Here is an 18215-nt window from a genome sequence, read left to right as displayed (position 1 = left end):
TGAAGATAAAATTAAGAAAGGTTTAGAATGAATCTACAGGAATTTGGCATTTTACTTGGAGATAAGCACAGGTGAACTACCTGGTGAGCATAAAGTGTCTGTGTTTAAAAACTAAAAACCTTTACCCCACTTTATTTTCTTAGCGAATGAGAATGTGGAAATTAACACATAAATGGAAGCAAAAAGAATATTAGCTTTGGACTCCAATATACACCTGGGTTGGAATCCTAGTTTCGAAGAAGGTTACTTAACTGTGCCTCAGAATTCTTTGGAAAAGCTGGAATAATAGCACCTACAGTTCAGAGTGATTAAAACAATGGCACGTGAGAATCAAATGAGGAGATGCATGGGGACCTGCTTGGCATTTAAGGAATGTTACTTTCTCCTTAATAGAAGTTCTGGGTTGGACACAGGTACAAGAGAAAAACCACAGGAAAAAAATGGCAAACAATCAATTCTTGACTTTATATCTGTGATCCCAAATTGGTTTTGTGTGTTCTACTACTACAACCAAATACTTTTCTTTCTCATGTATATAGTTCTTTACCTCTAGTTGGCCCATCCACTCATTTCTAATTTTCTGGCCATAAAAGGAAGGAAGAGAGGGAGGATAAGTCTTAATTCGTATGAGAAGTTGCTGCTCCAGTTTGAGAAAAGGAAAATTAACAAAACGAATAAAAAATAAATATTGCTGATCCAAGCATGCCTCTGCCACAGCTATATACATTCTGCCTCTCCTACTTGAGCTCTCTCCAGCTCATGTCCTCTTTCCTATTCACTGTTTCTCATGCTCTACCAGTTGATTACAGAAGAAACTAAATTATCACCCAGGAAAGGATGTGTGCAATGTTGGTCTTGGAAAACCAATAAATAAGACATAAAATAAAAATAAGAATAAAAAATAAATCCCAAACAGGTATTTTATTTAACATAAGGCCAAAGAAGCTATCAGGCGTTGCTGAATACTGTCCACTAACTGTACAAAATATCGTGTGCATGCCTCGCAAACACCAAAATATCCGCTGGAATGCCATAGAAATAAATAACTTCTGCTATAAACACATGAAAACATATCAAACTGTTATCTCTTTAAACATATTGTAAATAAAAAAATTACCAGTACTTCTACACAATAAATATTAAGAAACCATTGACATAGTTGAAATGCACTCGTATAAATTAACAACTTTAATTACATTAGCCAACAGACATTGGTTAAAGAAATGCATATAGTATGCAGAGAAAAAATCCAAAATAAAAACAAAAACAAACAAACAACATCAACCACAGAACATAAAAATTTTAAAACAAAACAGGCTTCAGATTATCTTGGCTTTCATAATTATATTTTTCTTTTAAAGAAAAATACCAACCCATTGTCAATGCACTGTTTTTCAAAGCATTTAAATAGAGGGTAACACCCAATGGGAATTAATACAGAAGAAATGATTCACTTTATGCATAAAAAATAAATAATAATATAGCTGAGACATGTGGTTTGCTTTTGCTCTTGAAGATGTGAACAGCTTCTAAGCATTCATTTTCTCTGACCCATTAAACAGCTTCTCAGTGATACAGGGTTTAATTTAAACACATACAATGTCCACCCCCAAACCTTCTGCCCACATCTACAAGTTTCATTTATTGTGTAGGTTTTCAGGGTGACTAAGTTTTTCTCTACGTTGAGAAAAGGCCCACAGGAAATCATTTTTTCAAGTGAACACAATAATTTGAATCTAAGCTTTAATAAAATTGAGACATTTTTGTTCTCTGTTTTTTAGTCACCCCTCGAAGTCCAGTCCTAGGGGGGTGAAAAAAAAATTCCCTTACTCTACTTTACTGGAGAATGCAGGCACTCTCCTTCAAAATAGAGTGTGGAATCAAGCTTAAATAAATATGAAATTGGCTATTCTTTAGGGACAGTAAAATCCCAATTCAGTGTCTTTAAAGTCATGTGACTTTTAAAAAAATTATTACAGAAAGTGTCAATCCAGTCTATGAAACAATTAATATTCTCAAAAGATATTTGGGGGCAAATGCTTTTCAGAACTTCTGAGGTTGGTGTAGGTAGATTTTTAAGAGCTTAGCGACTAGCCCTAGAGAAACAGTAGGGAGATTCTAAGATCAGATAGAACTACTCTTGTTTCAGGGAAAGCATACCATGAAGAACCCAACTGGTAGAATTTAAAAGCTTTTTCTTTTTGGTGTCCCACTGCTACGTGAAAAGGCTGATTGTTCACCAGGCTGCATAACTTCCAAGATTATTAAAGAGGATAGCAATTTATACTTCTATTTCAAGGCCATATACTTTTAAGAAACCTGGTTAGTTAAAGTCTGTGGGTGTGTGATATCCCAATCATTCATTATGCAATTAAAATCTTGTCACATGGATTTTCACTTAGCTCTGCTTTACTTCTAATTTCTTTGGCCACTGATCAAACCCCATCTTAGCCCCTATGCCTGGAACTTAAAGGGGCTAAAAAGATGGTCCAGTATTTGAGATGAATGGGGACTACAAGAGGGGTATCATCAGCTCTCTTTTGAACCTCCTGTCTTTTCCAAAGCCTTGACCATCTCTGCTACTCCAGAGTGAACTAACACTGGTTTCCTCATGCTGTTTTCACAGGTTCCAGTATTAGTTCCCATACCTAATAAGAGGCAGTTCAAAAGACCCCCAGAGTTCTTCATGAACATCTGTACGGTTGAACATAACCATCTACTCCTCTCTTTAAAACACTCCTCAGCACAACCACCCACCCTGCGTGAGTTCTAGCTAATGGTTAAGATTGAGGAAACAAGCACTAATTGTGTATGCTTTCCCTCCCACATCTTGACCAAAATCCATGTGACAGCTTCTCATATAGGGACATGTTCTATTTCCTGCATAAGAGTGTTTGGACTTCTAGAACACAGGAAGTGTATTTGCCCACTAATGCGATTAAATGAATTTGCCTACCTACAACCTAGTGTTATGGTTTAGTAATTTAGCATATTTTTCAAGAAGAGCTAAACCACATTTTGTAGTGTTTGGTTTCTCACTGATACTTGATTTTCCTATCATTAATTTTTTTAAAAAATCTATGAATTGACGTAGTGCTGAAAAGCTCAATTTTTACAGTATACTGATGAATGTAGTTCCACCCATTATTATACATTTTTTTTCCAATTTAAAAATAATTTTTGCAAACTGCAAACATGTCAGTAAAAAATAAGGCTCTGCATTTTTTTAAAAAGCACATAAACAAATAACTTATTAGCTGTTCTAGGCAAGCTAAATACTGTGGAATAAATTAGAAACTTAGCTTTAAGCTTGTACTTTGATATTTATAAAACAAAGTGTGTTTTTTTTTTTCCTTTTTGCATCTGGATTGATACATACAAACTTATACATCAAGAGTTTTGACTGTAAATTAAAATATGAGGAATTTCTGCCACTTCCCTCATCCTCGCCCCCTCTTCCTTGGTCTCTTCCATATTCTCACTCATTTAACATCTTACCCCAAAGTTATTTATCATTTAACCAGTGACAACAACAATACTTAGCCTAAAAGTTAGCCAGTACAGGTAATATTTCTTATAACTAGGTCTCAATCAGAAAGAAAAATGCATGGAACTCTTTCATTCTGGCCCAGAGTTGTGGTTTTTGTTGGTTTGTTTGCTTGTTTTTTCTGTAAAAGCCTCTAATTTAAGATTGATTCCAATAGATACTACATAAAAGTTGGGCTAAATATCAGCCCAGAGTTTTGATTAACACAAGTTTCCTGTTTTGCTCTGCAGGGTTCAATTTGTAGGAGTGGGGTGGAAGGGCAAGAAAGAGGAGGGAATTTAATCCCTGTACATTTGAAGAGGGCCTTGCTGAATATCCCCTGGAATTTCCAGGCTTTTTCCCATCTAAAGTTTTGAAATGTGCCCACCTAGTTCAGAGTAAAAGCAAAAACAATAGCCTATCCTTCTTAAAAATACTGTGTTTTGCACACAAACATTCATTGCTTTAAGAACATTAAAAAATGACAGCCTGAAGTGCTTACAATGTCTATGGACATGATACAACACATGTATACATACACACAGATATGCATATGCACAAGCAATGTATATATATACATACAAGCATGGAGCGTTTCAGGAATTTGATTGAACTTGATTTCCAACAGTGTACAACTACTGTCCATCCAGTATGAAGTGTCCTGTTTCATGGATGTAAAAGGAGTCAAAAACCAAACTTCTCAGGTCTTTTAAGCCTGAACACAATCCACCCTGCTCAATCTCGAATCCAAACCCCTGATTCATTGATGGCGAATGATACCAACCACAGACAGACTGTTTAAAGGCTCACACAAATGTCTTTGGTGTATGTGTCTATTTTTTAAGGTACAAAATAATAATAATAATTATAATTATAATAATAAAAATAGCTATTTTGTGTGCTGTAGCAGTTCTTTTATAGCTCACATTAAGTGCAGCTCTTAACCCCCACCCACCCACCCCAAGAAAATACTTGTTAAATAAGATTAGACAGGTCAACACCATTGTAGTGCAAATAGTAAACGATAAAAAAAACAACATTTACAAAATATAGAAATGTTTGGATCCAACAGATGGACAAACATATTCCTTTCAAGTATCTCTCCTTGAAGAAAATAAAAATTAATCAGGTTACTTCCAATACAAAAAAGTCTCTCTTTTTGTTCTCTCTCAGGTAAACAGTTTCAAACCTATTAGGTTGCATAGTTCTAAGATCATAAGCACCTTAAGGAAATGGAACTCGGTATTCGTTTTTCCTCCATCCTTTCACTCTTCCCATTCTTGTTGTCAATTATTTTTATGTCGGTTTTTTGTCGTTGTTGTTTTGTTGTGTTGTGAAAGTGGTGCAGAAAGAGAAAGTGTGACCACCTGCACAATCTTGTTCTTTTACCAGTATGTGTATGTAATGTGGTATGTGGAAATGCCTCTGTGTGTGTGTGTGCTGATATACACAGAGATAGTGTCGCACAGACATGCCTTATGATCTGGGGAAAGTGGGTGGGAAAGCGCCTGTCAACGGCCCTTTCAAATTCATGGCTTTCTGGATGCTATTTGGGACGTAAGATCCACGTTATTGCAGACTAGACAAGCTGACTCCAAGGCTCGCCCTGAAAGGGAACCGCAAGTGGGGAGAAGGCCACCCCCTGTCTGAACACCTGTCATCAGCGTGATGGCCGAAGAAATGAAGGGCCCTCCCTCCTCCCTCTCCCTCCCCGGTTCCCAGCTCCTTCCCTGCTTCCTCTCGGAGCCTTGCCTAAGGATTTTCCCACAGGTTCCTTCCTCGGTTTCAGGTTTTGTTTTGTTTTTTTTCCTTTTTAAAATTTCTGTATTTTCTGGTTGTTAACTCAGACCCCTTCAAATTTGTCTTCATGTCTCCACTGTCTTCTCTGGGCCCCTCTTGTCCCCTTCCCGCCGCCCCCCCCCCCCCCCCGGGCCTAGGAGCACCCACACTCCTCCACTATCATGTTCTGGATGTCCTTTTTGATGATGTTCTGGCCATCATCATAGTACAGCATCGACATGGGTCTCAGCTTGGTGGGCACGCAGCACGACTTGAGGTTGGCGAAGGGGCTGTGGCCCCGCATGCGGTAGTGGTTGATGACCGTCGAGTGGAAGGAGAGCGAGGACCCCGACGTGCCTGCGATGTGGCTCGGGCACTCGCCCTCGCAGTAGTTGGCGTGATAGCCGGAGGGCGCGATGATCCAGTCGTTCCACCCGATGTCCTTGAAACTGACAAAGAACTGCTTCTTGCAGCAGATGTTCACCTTGCCGTCGCACTCCAGGCCCCGCCGGCGCCGGCGGTGCGGGTGGTCCTCCGACTGGCGCGCCTGCAGCATGAGGAAAGGTCTGTGCGACTGCTCCTTCTCCTCGTCGCCCGGCCCTCCGTCCCCGCCGTCCTTCCTCCTGCCTTCCCCCTCCTCGTCTTTCTTCTTCTTCTTGCCCAGGAGCACCAGGCTGGCGCCCGTCTCCTGGCACTGCTCGCAGGCGATCCGCACGTCCAGGTTGCTCCTGCCCTGGTCCAGCAGCCGCTGGATGCTGCTGGAGACGGGGAAGATGTGCCAGGTGCTCTTGCGAGCGTCCACCACCTTTTCGGATATCAACAGTTCACTCCTCTCCCCCTTTAAGCCCACTTCCTCGGCCTCCTCCCCGGCGTCCACGCTGCCCTGCGGGTGCTTCTGCTGCTGGAAGAGGCGGATGGTGACTTTGGTCCGGTTCTTGCTGGACTTGGGGACCTTGAGGAAGAGCCAGACTTCCGCGCGCTCCACCACCGACAGGTCGCTGCCTTCCTTGGAGATCTCGAAGTGCAGCGTCCTCCGGGCTGAGCCTGAAGATGAAACACAGCACAAGAGAGAGCAGGGACACGCATTAGTTCCCGAGGTTACCTCTACTGGCTAAGATCAGGCAAGCGGGAGTCTTCTGTCCTAGGCCATCTAGGAGAGAGAGGGGGTCAGCAAACCACAGCCCGCGGGCCACACTCGACCCCCCCCCCCCACCTGCTTCTGTATGGCCTGCCAGCTAATTACGGGTTTTGCATTTAGAATCAGATGAGAAAAAATAGTCAGAAGAAAAATTGTATTCTGTGACAAGTGAAAATTAAATGAAATTCAAATTTCAGTGCCCCTAAAGTGAAGTTTTATTGGAACCCAGCGAGGCTCGTTTTCCTATATGCTGTCTATGGCTGCTTTGGCACCATAAGCACAGAGGAAAGTAGTTGCAACAGAGGCTATCTGGTTTGCAAAGCCTAAAATATTTATGATCTGGCCCTTTCCAAAAAATAGTTTGCTGGGCCTTGTGGTGGAATGGATAAAGTCTGGATCTAGGTGCCTGCTGTGCCAGTCATTAAGCCCTGGGCCCGGGGGCTACTGGCTTCGTCTCAGTTTCATTTTCTATACAATGCAAATGACTGTAAAGACACATGCCCTCTTATCTCACAGGTTTGAATCACATGCACGAAAACATACCTCACACTATGGCAAGCCATGGGCATATGAATATCACACATATTGGCAAGCACCCCCCAGCTGTGTAGTTCTGCGTGGGTCGGTGCTCACTGTGGGACCCTCCTCTTGTCTTGCCTCAACCCGGCTTCACTCCCCCATCATTTCTTCCCTGGGTTACAGCAACCACCTTTTCTTTACTTGGCTTTTCCATTTAGGCAGACCCTGCTCTCCAAACAGTTCCACCTTAAGCAGCTAAAAGCATCTTTCCCAAAGGCTGAGCTGACCATACCACTCCCTCTTTAAAGCCAGTTGGCAACATACTATTTCCCCTCGGGGTAAAACAGAAACTGCCAAAACTTCAGGGCTCTGCATAAGCTATTCCTGCCCATCAACTGCCAACCCACACACCCTGTTCGTGGCTGACTTTCACAACGTTTCAGTTATCAGACCAGACAACACTTCCTCCAGGAAGCCTTCTCTGCCATCTCCCCCATGCCACCCTCCTGCCAGTTCTGGTTGTGCGCCCCCGCGGTCTGCGGTCCCATGGGTCTCAGTCACTGTCTGAGTCCGGTACTTGGCAGAAAGTAGACAATTACTTGATAAATCCTGATTCATGAATGGAGGCATCCTTAGCATTGATTGAATTACACCAGATTATAAGAGTCACCCCTCCCTTTGAAAGTCCCATTTTTGTCTCCTTCTCTTCTAATTACAGCTTAATGAGCACCCATAACATATTTCAAATAGCAACCGTTGCTAATATCACAGGGGAAATCCTTGCATTGTCAAGGCAGTTGGATGCCATGACCACTCAGCTCTTGCCTAACTCCAAATTTAGAAAGTCATTCTTTCCTTCTCTTTTCCCTGGCACCTGTATGTTTATTCACGCAACAACATTTACCGTAAGGAGCAGGCATACAGACTACAGATCTCTGATTAATCAAATATTTCCCCTCATTTACATTTTTTACCACTTGGTTATACATAGGAACTTGCTGCCTTCATTATGTACCTGCTTCCAGCAGTCCCACAGGCATCCCACATACAAATCTGAGAACAATAGTAAAGCGTTCATCTTATAACTCACAACACCCCATGAGAATCTCTCCGCCTGGCTTTCTATAGCTGACAGAAATCCAGCCATGCTTATCACTCTCCGCCCCAAGATGTTTACAGTATTATAAATTTTTGGCACAGTTTCAAGTTCTCTGCAGCAAAAGGCAGGTTTTCTCTGTGCATTGCACACTGTGGATTCTGTTCTTAACACGCTCTGCACACTGTGACTATGATAGTGGTAAATTCACTGAGGGGAGGGCCAAGGAGGCCTGCGAATGTGTCCAGAAGGTTCTCTGGCATCTCTGTATAGCTTTGCTAGTGCGCTGGCAGTAAGGGTGGTGGGAAGGGGAGTTCCTTTGACTCAGACCTTGTATTCCCAGGCAGGAGTTGAAATGAGTAAGAAAGCCGGATTCATGATTAGCTCACCAAAGCGTGGAGCAGAAAGAGCGGGTAGCTGTCTTTTTTTTAGGACGCGTGATGACTTTTTTTTTTCCAGAACACAAAAAGTATTCCCCTTTGCTAAGTATTTGATGGGGTCTGTTGTTTGTTTTTTAAGAATGTGAAAGAGAGGATTCCAGGAAGGAGACCTTAACCATTTAAATCTAAAAAGTCCACTGGCAGCAGATTCTAAGGTTATACGGTCCTCCAGGACGACGGGGAAAGGTTGGCAGAAGCCACCACAGCCTTCGGGAACAGGAGGGGGAAGAGCCCGGGCTCCGCCCCAGGCCGGGACTCGCCCCCCTGCCCCCCGGCGCCACGCCGCAGGTTAACGAGCTACCTGCCGTTTCCCCCCAGGCAGCGGCCCAGGCCCGCTTCTGAAATCGAAACGGGGGAGGGGGTCCCTGGGAAGACAGAGAGATAGTAGCTGCTCAGTTAGAGAAGCCAGAGGGCACGGGTCGTGTTTTGTTTTCCTATGAAAGTGTGTGAAACTGGAGATCCGATCTGGTCCCTGGGACAGGAAAGCTCACGGGCTTTCAGGTAACTCATTCCCACGGGCTCTTCTCTTACCCACGCTGGACAGGAGGGGTTCGAGGGCGAAGGGAGGTGGTCCTCGGGGAAAGAGAGAGCTCCGAGAGCAGTGCTGACCCCCACCCATGGGGCTTTCCCTGAACAAAGCCCAGAGACGGGCACGGATGCTTCCGGGTGGCCGAGGGGGGGGTGGGGGCGGGAGGAGGAAGGGTTAACTGGCCGCCTTGAACGAGCCACTGGCAGCACCCACATTGCTTTTGGGGGGGCTCGCGCGGCTGCTGCCTCCAGCCGCACGCAGCCCAGGACAGCCCCTCGTTGCAGGAGAGCAGGTTTCTGGTGCAGGATCTGGCCCCGCCCCTTCTTCACAGGCAGCTGTACTTGGGAAGCAAATGATTTAGTGTTCCTGAGAGAGGATTGTACAAAGAGAGTACTCATTAGAGGGGCCTCAATCTGTCAGGTGCTGTTATATTAGGATCAGAGAGTCATCATAAAATGACTTTCCTCCTGGTCTTGGCTGATAATTAACTGTATGGCATCGCCTGCGTATTGTGGGGAGGCACGCGGGCTGATTTATGCATGGGTTTAATTATCTGAACTGAAAGACTCCGTTCGTGCTATTTGCATGAATTGTCCGCATGCTTTATCTCTCCCCCATATTTCTGACATTTGGATTTTCCCCCTACTAATTGACATGCCTGTCGCCTCCTTCTCCTGGTGTCCATTTCTGGAACTGCTGTTTGTACATTGCATGATATTTTATCAGGGGGAAAAAAAACACAAAACTGAGATCCAATTTCATGAAAATGCCGTTGCCATAATGCTCACGGGAACAGGGGGAAGAGAGAGATTCAAGTCTTCCTAATGTCTACCTTATATGCAGGTACATTTTTAAAGTTCTATTGTATTCTTTACTTATTAAGCAGTGCTTTTTTTTTTTTCTTTTACATTAGCTTTCATTTCAGATGGGGGGACGGGGAGAATGAGACTGTTAGAAGCTGGAATGGAATTAATATTTATCAGAGTTGTAGGTTTCAGAAATATATAGAAACCCTCAGCTTTCTTAGTGATGAAAAATGTAATAAAATAGTCAATTTATTTTATTCCCTTCATCTGTATATTATCTGAGAGAGAGTGCTATATGGCAGTTAAGCCTCAAGCCGCCCCAATCTTCAAACCTCTATGCATGACAATTGGAAAAATGGAAAAAGCTTGCTTAAGGCTGAGTGTTTAGGATCACTTTCTCTTCAGTTTCAGGTTTGCCTTAAATATCTCCTGTTCTGAAGACCTGAAATGGAAGCTTTCCCATAATGCCTTGTGAGCGAGCAGGTATAGCATTAGTTTATACAGGTGTGCGCTGCATTCCTACACTGTTACCTATCTAGTCAGATATAGGCTGGTTGCTTTGCTAATCTTTCATTACCTACTCTCTGGTAATATTCTTTTCATCCTCTGTGCTATTTTTTCCCTCCGGAGGCTTGTGAGCAAGTCTTGTATCACAGCCTGCTCTGCCTGAGTAATTCACTAAGAAAGTCCCACGCAAACCCATGGGGGTGATAATATTTCACCACTCAAACCTCTGTGAGTTTGGTGGACACATACCATGTTGAGAGAAAAGGGGGGGCAGCGGAATGGGTGGGAGGGATAAACTTTGCACCTTAGAGGAAATACCTTTGAAAGGCTACCTGTGGGAGGAATTGGACTTTGAAAGCTGGAGATAAAAACACTTGAGAGGATGCTTGCAGCACGTTTTCTTTGACATTCAGAATTGCTCAAATGCTCTTAATAACTCAATCATGAAGGGATGCCAAGGGTTAAGCAACCAAGCCCTTCCCCCACGCTGAGATGCAAAATGCTCAGATTCCTGAATGCATAAACTTTTTCAATTAAATAAGCAATATTCACATATAGTGTTTCCTTTCCTTGTTGTTTCCCTCACCAGGGCTCTGCTTAAAGTATGTCGCCCTTCTACATATGGGTAATAATTACATCTCCAATGTTAATGTGGAAAGCCTTGCTGTTTATACAGAGTATTTCAACTCACCCTGGGGGGGTGGGGGAGGCGGAAGCCTCACTGTAAAAAGCCTCTGTAACTTAAATTTTCCATTCTTTACCAAGGATTCTCTGTGCCTAGTTATAGAACCGTCAGTAGCAAGGGCATGCAGATCGCGTGTTTTCCTTGATGCACTAACTGCATTTGAACTGTGTCTTCAGGGCTTTCTGCAGAAGGCAGCAAATGGGTCTAAAGATTTTTTTCCTTCAGTGGGGAATCATGCCTGTAGTAGAATTGCAGGTTTGGTCCCCCAAATTATTTTGGTTAATTTGATAGCCTCTTCTTGGGATCCACTATGCAACTATAAATACCCAGCCACAAGTGTTAGTCATCAATGCCCCTTCCATTTACATGGTGAGGAAAAAGAATGTTAAATATTTAGGGAAAAGGGGGTTTTAGGTTCCTAAAGAATTAGAAAAATTCCTAAGGTTCCACCCACAGAATTTCAGAGGCTTCTTCCAAAGTTTCTGAGAACTTTTACACATTTGATTTTAGATCTAGTCAAGTATGAAGGAACTCTGAACTACAGCTAAGAAATCATACTCGAGTATATTTTAGCAGAAGAGGGGCCAAGACAAACATGTGTTTTCACGAAAAGTGCCTGGGAAGGTATTTCTCCCAGCTCCCCATACGTCAAAACTGAATTTCCACCCTAACACCTGCCCCACCCCAGCCCCCAATACACCTATTTCACAGGGGCAAACCACTATTAATCTCTTTCTAAATCTTTTCTCCACGATTTCTCTCCACACCCTCAGTCTGGAAACAAATGCATCCTCAGAAGCTGAACACCATGTTCCCACAAGGCGTTAAATAAATAGCCTCTTTCCTCCCTGCTGGAAGACACTGGTCATTTATTTGTTGCTGGTGAGCAGCGTTGATACGGCAGGTAATTTGGGGCAAGAAAATCAAGGGAGACCGACGACGTTTTTGCAAAAGCCCAGGCGAACGTATTAGGGAGAGACAGGAACAAATTCAGTCTTGCTGAGGATTCACGGTCACGCTCCCCGTGCTCTGCCCTGTTTGCTTTTAAAATTTATCACTCCTCTGCCGTCCACTGGGCTCCGGAAGGTTCGCACGTATCACCAGCATTCCTATTTCCCTGCCTTCTGTCTCATTTAATGGATCATAAGTAGCTTTATTTTCCCATCCCATAAAATTCTAGCTTTTTCTGGAGGATGAGAGGAAGCAGGAGGTAACTGATAAACAGTAAATTCAAGGGCGCTATAGACTGGAGCTTCCAGGAGGGCGAAGCTGCGTTCGCTGGGAGATTAACTGGCAAGGAGCAAAAGTCTTTGGCATACGCCCTCTTGTGGCCAATTATTTCCCCGTTACACAGAGAAGAAAGCGTGCAACCCTTAAAGGCGTGGGTCAGTGAAGGGGTACCTCACAGGAAAAGTTCAGGAGACTGGGGTGAACCGGAGGAGCCAACTCCACTTTGAGATGGCTTTCGGAGAGTGGGAGAAACCAGTCACCCAAGCAAGCCTTCAGGTTAGACTCCCTATCTGGGGTAGTGTAAGTTTGGAACTCAAACCTCCTGTAAATAGTAGTCGCTTCGAGGGGAGATTTACATGTTACTTTTGGTACCTTTTAGGGTGTGTGAGCATTTTCCACTCTTGTTCATTTGTTTTTATTTCCCTGTCTTTTCTTCAATTCGTGCACTCAATTGCTAAGTTAATGATCAGAATCAGCCTTTACATTTGGCGGCATATGGAGTCGCCAACAGTTTATTGTTTGGGGGGCATCGACTGACCAGCTACTGTCATGAATAAAAATAGGATAAAATAAGGTACAGCAGCTGAGAAAGCCACCAATTTTGGCTTCGTTGATGATACTGATGATTACAGTGACCGTTGGCCTGGCTTTACCCATCTCTCTTGCCTTTCTTTTGAAGAGCGGACACCTCTTCAAGGCCCTAAGGTGAACCCTAAGGATTTTGTCCACGCAAAGCACACGCTAACCTTGGTGAACATCCTTAGGTGATTGGATAAAAAATCACTCATTTTTTATTCATCAAAATGAACCTCAGGGTGCCTTAGACTAACTCCCCTCCTCTAACTCAATAACTCACATTAGCTTTACAAAGACAGGCACATTGCACCTGAAACAAAGGGACAAACTCAGGTAAAAGAGTTCTAGGCACTTTTGCTTCTGTAGACCCTCAACTGCTACAGGCTGTATCTTATCTTTATCAAACAACTGAAGAGAGAAGAGGCAAAAGTTAAACACATACCCCAAAACTGCAGTCTTCCTGTAGTTGAAAAGTGCGACTCCGCGTGTATGTCTACAGCATATACATGGGTGGCACTGTTATCGACTAGATTTTATGCCGTATAAAATAGTTTATAAAGAAAAGCAAAATGCATGTCCTTTCCTCCGAAAAGCTTGACATTCATCCAGTTGGACTATTTAATAATTAATAACCTTAATGATAACACTTAATAACCTTAATAGGTTGACTTATTCCAAAGCAATAAAGACCGGCATTGTTGCTTTTCCTTTTTAATATATTTGCTACAGTCCTTCAGTTGATAACTCATTTCCTGTGCAGCAAAATCGACATCAGAGTGGACTGTCCACCATATAGCAATCATTGAATCTGTAAAATCACATGAATGCCACTTGACATTGATATGGAAACTTCTCAGATGAGAACAAACCAACAAATATAGTCTACCTCTTCTAAGCACCTAGCAGCACACCCAAAGTCAAGTTACAAGTTCAGTTGGAAGGAGTTTTCCTGTTATAAACCGTAAACTTTAGGCAATTTGTAAATCAAATGAATCAATCACCTTTTCAAAAAGTAGTGCGGTTTCTTTCAAACTAAGCACCTAGCACAGAAGTTAAAAAAAAAAAAAAAGGAAAAAGACAAAAGATGAGACCTCCTATAACTGAGAAGTTTGGCACTGAGATAAAGGCCATAGCACAGAAGGAAGGTAAATGGTCAAATTCTTTTGCTGCAAAAGTTCCTGAACACCGAGAGAGTGATTTGGTATAAAAGTCTCCGGACAAGTCAGAAAGAGGGCCATTTTGCCAGCATCAGCTGTATAATTAAAAGACTAATCCCTGGACTGATGGGTCAGGCAGTGGTGGAGCACACAGGTCAACTTTGCCATGTGACCTGAAAGCCACTTCATTTGGCACTGCATTTGGGGCCATCGTGTGTGGCAGTCGGTATGAAAAAAACACATACACTTGTGTCGGGAGAGGGAGCAGCCCTCTACACCACTGAATCCATTCCATACAAAGGTCACAAGCCTTTGCTTTCCTACCTGACAACTTGAAAGGTAGAGGAAAATTGGCTGGCAACTCGAAAACACCAACCTGACTTGTTTCCTCAACTGCCTTCTAAAGTCAAAAGAACCATGTCCCTTGGAGCTGCACTAAAAAAGAGATTTCGGGTAAGACAATAAGATCTGAGCCACTAAGAGAAAGAAGCTTCTGGTGAGAAAGCTAAATGGCCTGAGAACTTTGCGGGACACAGGGACTCTTCCCAGAGTGGCAAGCCACGAAGCCAGCAGGCTCTCTGCTCCCGAAAGCATGCCCAGGTCTTGCATGCTTTTCTTGAAAACAGAACATCTGAGTCAACAGGTTTTCAGGACTGGAAATTCTGAGTGTTGCCTTAATTGTTTATACTGCTGCGGCAAACTTTTAAACAAAAATGCTAGGAGTCCCTGCACATACTTAACTAGCCATATGTTCTACCACACAAAACAATGGCATTCCTTTCAAATGGAGTTGGCAAGGCATTCGATTCTTTAGCCTAGCATCACCGGGACAGTGACATGACATTCCCACGTGTGTGTCCCGCCGTGCATGGGCTTGGGCTGGTAGGCATGCAAAACGATCTGTGTCATGTAATTGTAAAACACAGCCTGGCAACAGGTCTGTGGCCCAGACTCTCTGACAGGTTATTTTCTATTCAGCAACAGGTTAGTGTGGTCCTGGGACAATGATTAGAATCTATTTAGGAAAGTTTTTCCTCTTAAGGATTGGGAGTTCAGCGTAGTATCTGAGAGCACTTTGTCAAGGTTGCATTCCTTGGCAGGGAGCTCTTAGGAACTTTACAGAGAACAAAACTCTTTTTTCTTTTCTTTTCTTTTTTTTTTTTTTTTTTTTGTTCAGAGAGCAAAAGTCAGTATTCCAAAAGCGATGCTGGTTCAATGTTCCCTGTCCCCCAAAGCAGCTCCTTCCTCTTAGAAGCTGGTGACTCTGCACGCAATTTTCTAAAGGCAAAAATGCCTGCCACTCATAATTTTGCCCTGCTGCTCTGCTGTGGCCCCTCATTGGACTTTTAAAGGGAAAGGTTCGTTTTAAGATAATGATTTCATCTGTGCCATTCTGCCCGCAGTCACCGCACTCCCACACCCCGCCCCCGATTTAAAACTTTGGACGGCGTCTCGGAAGCCTCCCCTGCTCCCCGAGCACCCGAGCGTGCCCCCGCTTCTATCGGCTGCCCGGGTTCCTCTCTCGGGCGGGGAGAGGAGAGCCCCTCGCAGACTGGCTTCCAGCTCGCGATGGGCGCAAAGCTCCCTCCCCGGGTGTCCGGCGGAGTTTGGCAAGTGGAAGCAAGTCATCCCCCAGCCGGAGCTTGACCAGGAAGGATTCCTTTTCTGGGAAGCCCTCTCCCCCTCCCCTGTCTACCCTCCGTCTGTTACCATCGCGTAATAACTAAGCACCTTTCCGAGCAGTTTGTAGCTGGAGGGAGAAAGAAGTTCCTCCCAGGACTGTCAAAGAAAGAGAGCTTACCCCCCCCCCTCCGGGCGCAACCCCCCGCCCCCCCCCCCCCCCCCAGTGCCAGCACCAACCTGATTCCGCAAACGTGATGATCTCCGAGGTCTGCTCCATGAGTTCATTCATTTCTGCCCTCCTGCCGATGTCATCCTCTATCTCCACATACCCGTTTTCTCCCACTTTGCCCACATGAAGCTTTCGGATCGCGTTGAGAAGCGCCGCCTTGGGCACCGGCTGGATGACATCGGGTCTCTTCTTCAAGTGCAGCATGTTTAAAATGTGCTTCTTGACCGCCTCCACCATCTCCGGCTGAGAGTTGGGTGCATCCTTTGGGAGCGCGGCCAGGGCGCAGGCCGGGCAGTCGGGGGCTGCACCGTGCCCCTCCGGTCCTGGGGTGGGGGAGCTCCTCACTATAATCCAGCAACTCGCCAACAGAAATCCTCTCAGCCAAAGCAAGGGCATCCTGGCAGCAAAAGTTGTTGTGATTGCCTTTTTAAAAGGCCCTGCTTTTCCTGCCCCCGCCCTCCCACCTCAGGCACAGGTTTTTGTTTTTGTTTTTGTTTTTGTTTTCCTTTCTTTCCTCGCTTGCTTGCTTTTTTTCCTTTTCTTCAGCCAATGCTCTGGAACAAGAACAAAAAGTTTTCTGTGAAGTTTTGTTGCAGGTCCCCTCTCTGAATGCAGTGAGTGCTGTAGGTTTGTGGCTGTCAGGGAAGAGAGTCCTGACGGTCTCCGAGTTAGAGAGAAGGAGAGAGGGAGGGAAGGGGGGAGGGAGGGAGGGAAGGGGGAGGGAGGGAAGGAGGGAGGGAGAGACAGGGTGGGGGGAGACAGACAGAGACAGAGAGAGGAAGGGAGGGAGAGAGAGACAGGGAGAGAGAGACAGAGAGAGAGACAGGGAGAGGCAGAGAGAGAGAGGAGAGAGGGAGGGGGAAAGGGAGAGAGAGAGAGGAGAGAGAGAGAACGGATTGGCCCTAAGTGAGTGAGTGAATGGGAGAGGGAGGGAGTTTGTCTGTGAGTAAAGGCTGTGATTAGGGAGAGGAGGGACAGCCCGATTTCTGACAGGCGCTTTCCTTCTGCTCCTTGCTCCCTCACACACACTCTCTTTAAATATCACCATGCTCAGGGGTTCTCCTTTCCCTTCTAAATTAAATTCTCTCCAATTTTCCCTACTTCTTCTTTCTAATTTTTTTGGTCTAATCACCTTGCTTCAGCTTCTTCCTTTTGTTTGTTTTTTTGTGGGTTTTTTTTTTTGGGGGGGGGGATGTCTTCCAAGCAAATGTACTGTCTCAGTTGATAGGGATGACCTGATGGAGAAAGTATGGCCCCCCCTCCCCCGTCTTTCCTCTATCCCAGCTAACCATGGCTTTAGGTGGTGAAATTCCAGCGGGTCCTTGAAGGGATGGCCCCAGGTGCCAGGGGGCCTGATTGACCAGTCCTGGAAGTCAGGGAAGAGGGGCCAAGGAGCCAAAGAGAGTTTTAGCCAAGGACTCTGGCCTGAATGAATGGGAGCTGAGGTGTTCCTTTCCCTCATTCATTCATATTCAAATATTTGGGGTTATCCACACCGGCAGGCGATCAGAGGGGAATGCCAGAGAACTTTTTTTTTGGGGGGGGAGGTTATGTAATCCGTTACACTTTTCCCAGTGTAAAAGGCAGCAGGGTCGCGAAAGAGCCAAAGGCAGGCAGCGTTATCTATGCCAATGTCATGAGAGCTGCTCTCCTGTCTCCTCTTCAGCCGTCCCCTTCTGCCCTTCACAGGCTCACACTCACAAACTGCAGCCTACCACTGCTTGCCCTGACTTCACAGAGAAGGTGCAAAATTCATTTGGCCTTCCCTACATCATTGTATGCAAAGAGTGCACTCCTATACTTGCAGCACTGGCCCTCTGGGAAAAGGATCGCTAAAATATATTGCCACATTATTCTCTCTGTCATGTGGTAGTTTTTTCAGCTTGCCCCTACTGTCTGTCCCCACCAGGACGTTCACTGGCCGTTGGCAGACTCCTCTCCTGCTTCTTTTTCCCCTCAAAGGGACAGCACAGATGAAATCAGCATTAATTTTAGTTTTCATAGAAAAAGAAATATGTGACTTCTTAAACAATGCCTTTTTGAGGTCTTTTTTTAAAATTCTCATGCCCCTCACCCCACCCCCTGTTTTTTTCATTTTCTGTCTTATTGCTTTTATCATGCAGAAATACTTTAAGAAGTCCATCTGTTAAAGCTTTCCTTCCCTCTTGGTTTCTTTCCCACACATAAGCCCTCTCTGATTCTGTAGATACAGTCAGCTTGTATCTGACACCTAGTGTATTCAGAGCACTAGAGACAAGCAAAGTAGTTTTGGTGGGAAAAATTAATAAATATCATGACTATCAGCATTAGTTCTGAGTGCAAGGAGAGGAAGGGGAGGGAATCATCACAGTCAGTCAAAATCATAGTCAGGTAGC

The 18215-nt window shown here is 44.6% G+C and overlaps 1 protein-coding gene across 1 annotated transcript; it reads right to left on the bottom strand.

Moving 5' to 3' along the window:
• Positions 1–5316: 5316 nt before the first annotated feature.
• On the bottom strand, positions 5317–16502 carry INHBA (inhibin subunit beta A). Its single transcript, XM_058296750.2, has 2 exons — positions 15849–16502; positions 5317–6349 (listed from the first exon to the last, which is right to left on the bottom strand). The coding sequence occupies exons 1-2, from the start codon at positions 16234–16236 to the stop codon at positions 5460–5462; spliced, it is 1278 nt and encodes a 425-aa protein (XP_058152733.1). The 5' UTR covers positions 16237–16502; the 3' UTR covers positions 5317–5459.
• Between the last annotated feature and the right edge of the window lie 1713 nt (positions 16503–18215).

The sequence above is a fragment of the Dasypus novemcinctus genome, chromosome 5, assembly GCF_030445035.2.
Source record: "Dasypus novemcinctus isolate mDasNov1 chromosome 5, mDasNov1.1.hap2, whole genome shotgun sequence".
NCBI classification, from domain to species: domain Eukaryota; kingdom Metazoa; phylum Chordata; class Mammalia; order Cingulata; family Dasypodidae; genus Dasypus; species Dasypus novemcinctus.
The sequence above is the reverse complement of the archived record's forward strand: the minus strand, read 5'-3'. Positions and strand labels throughout refer to the sequence as shown.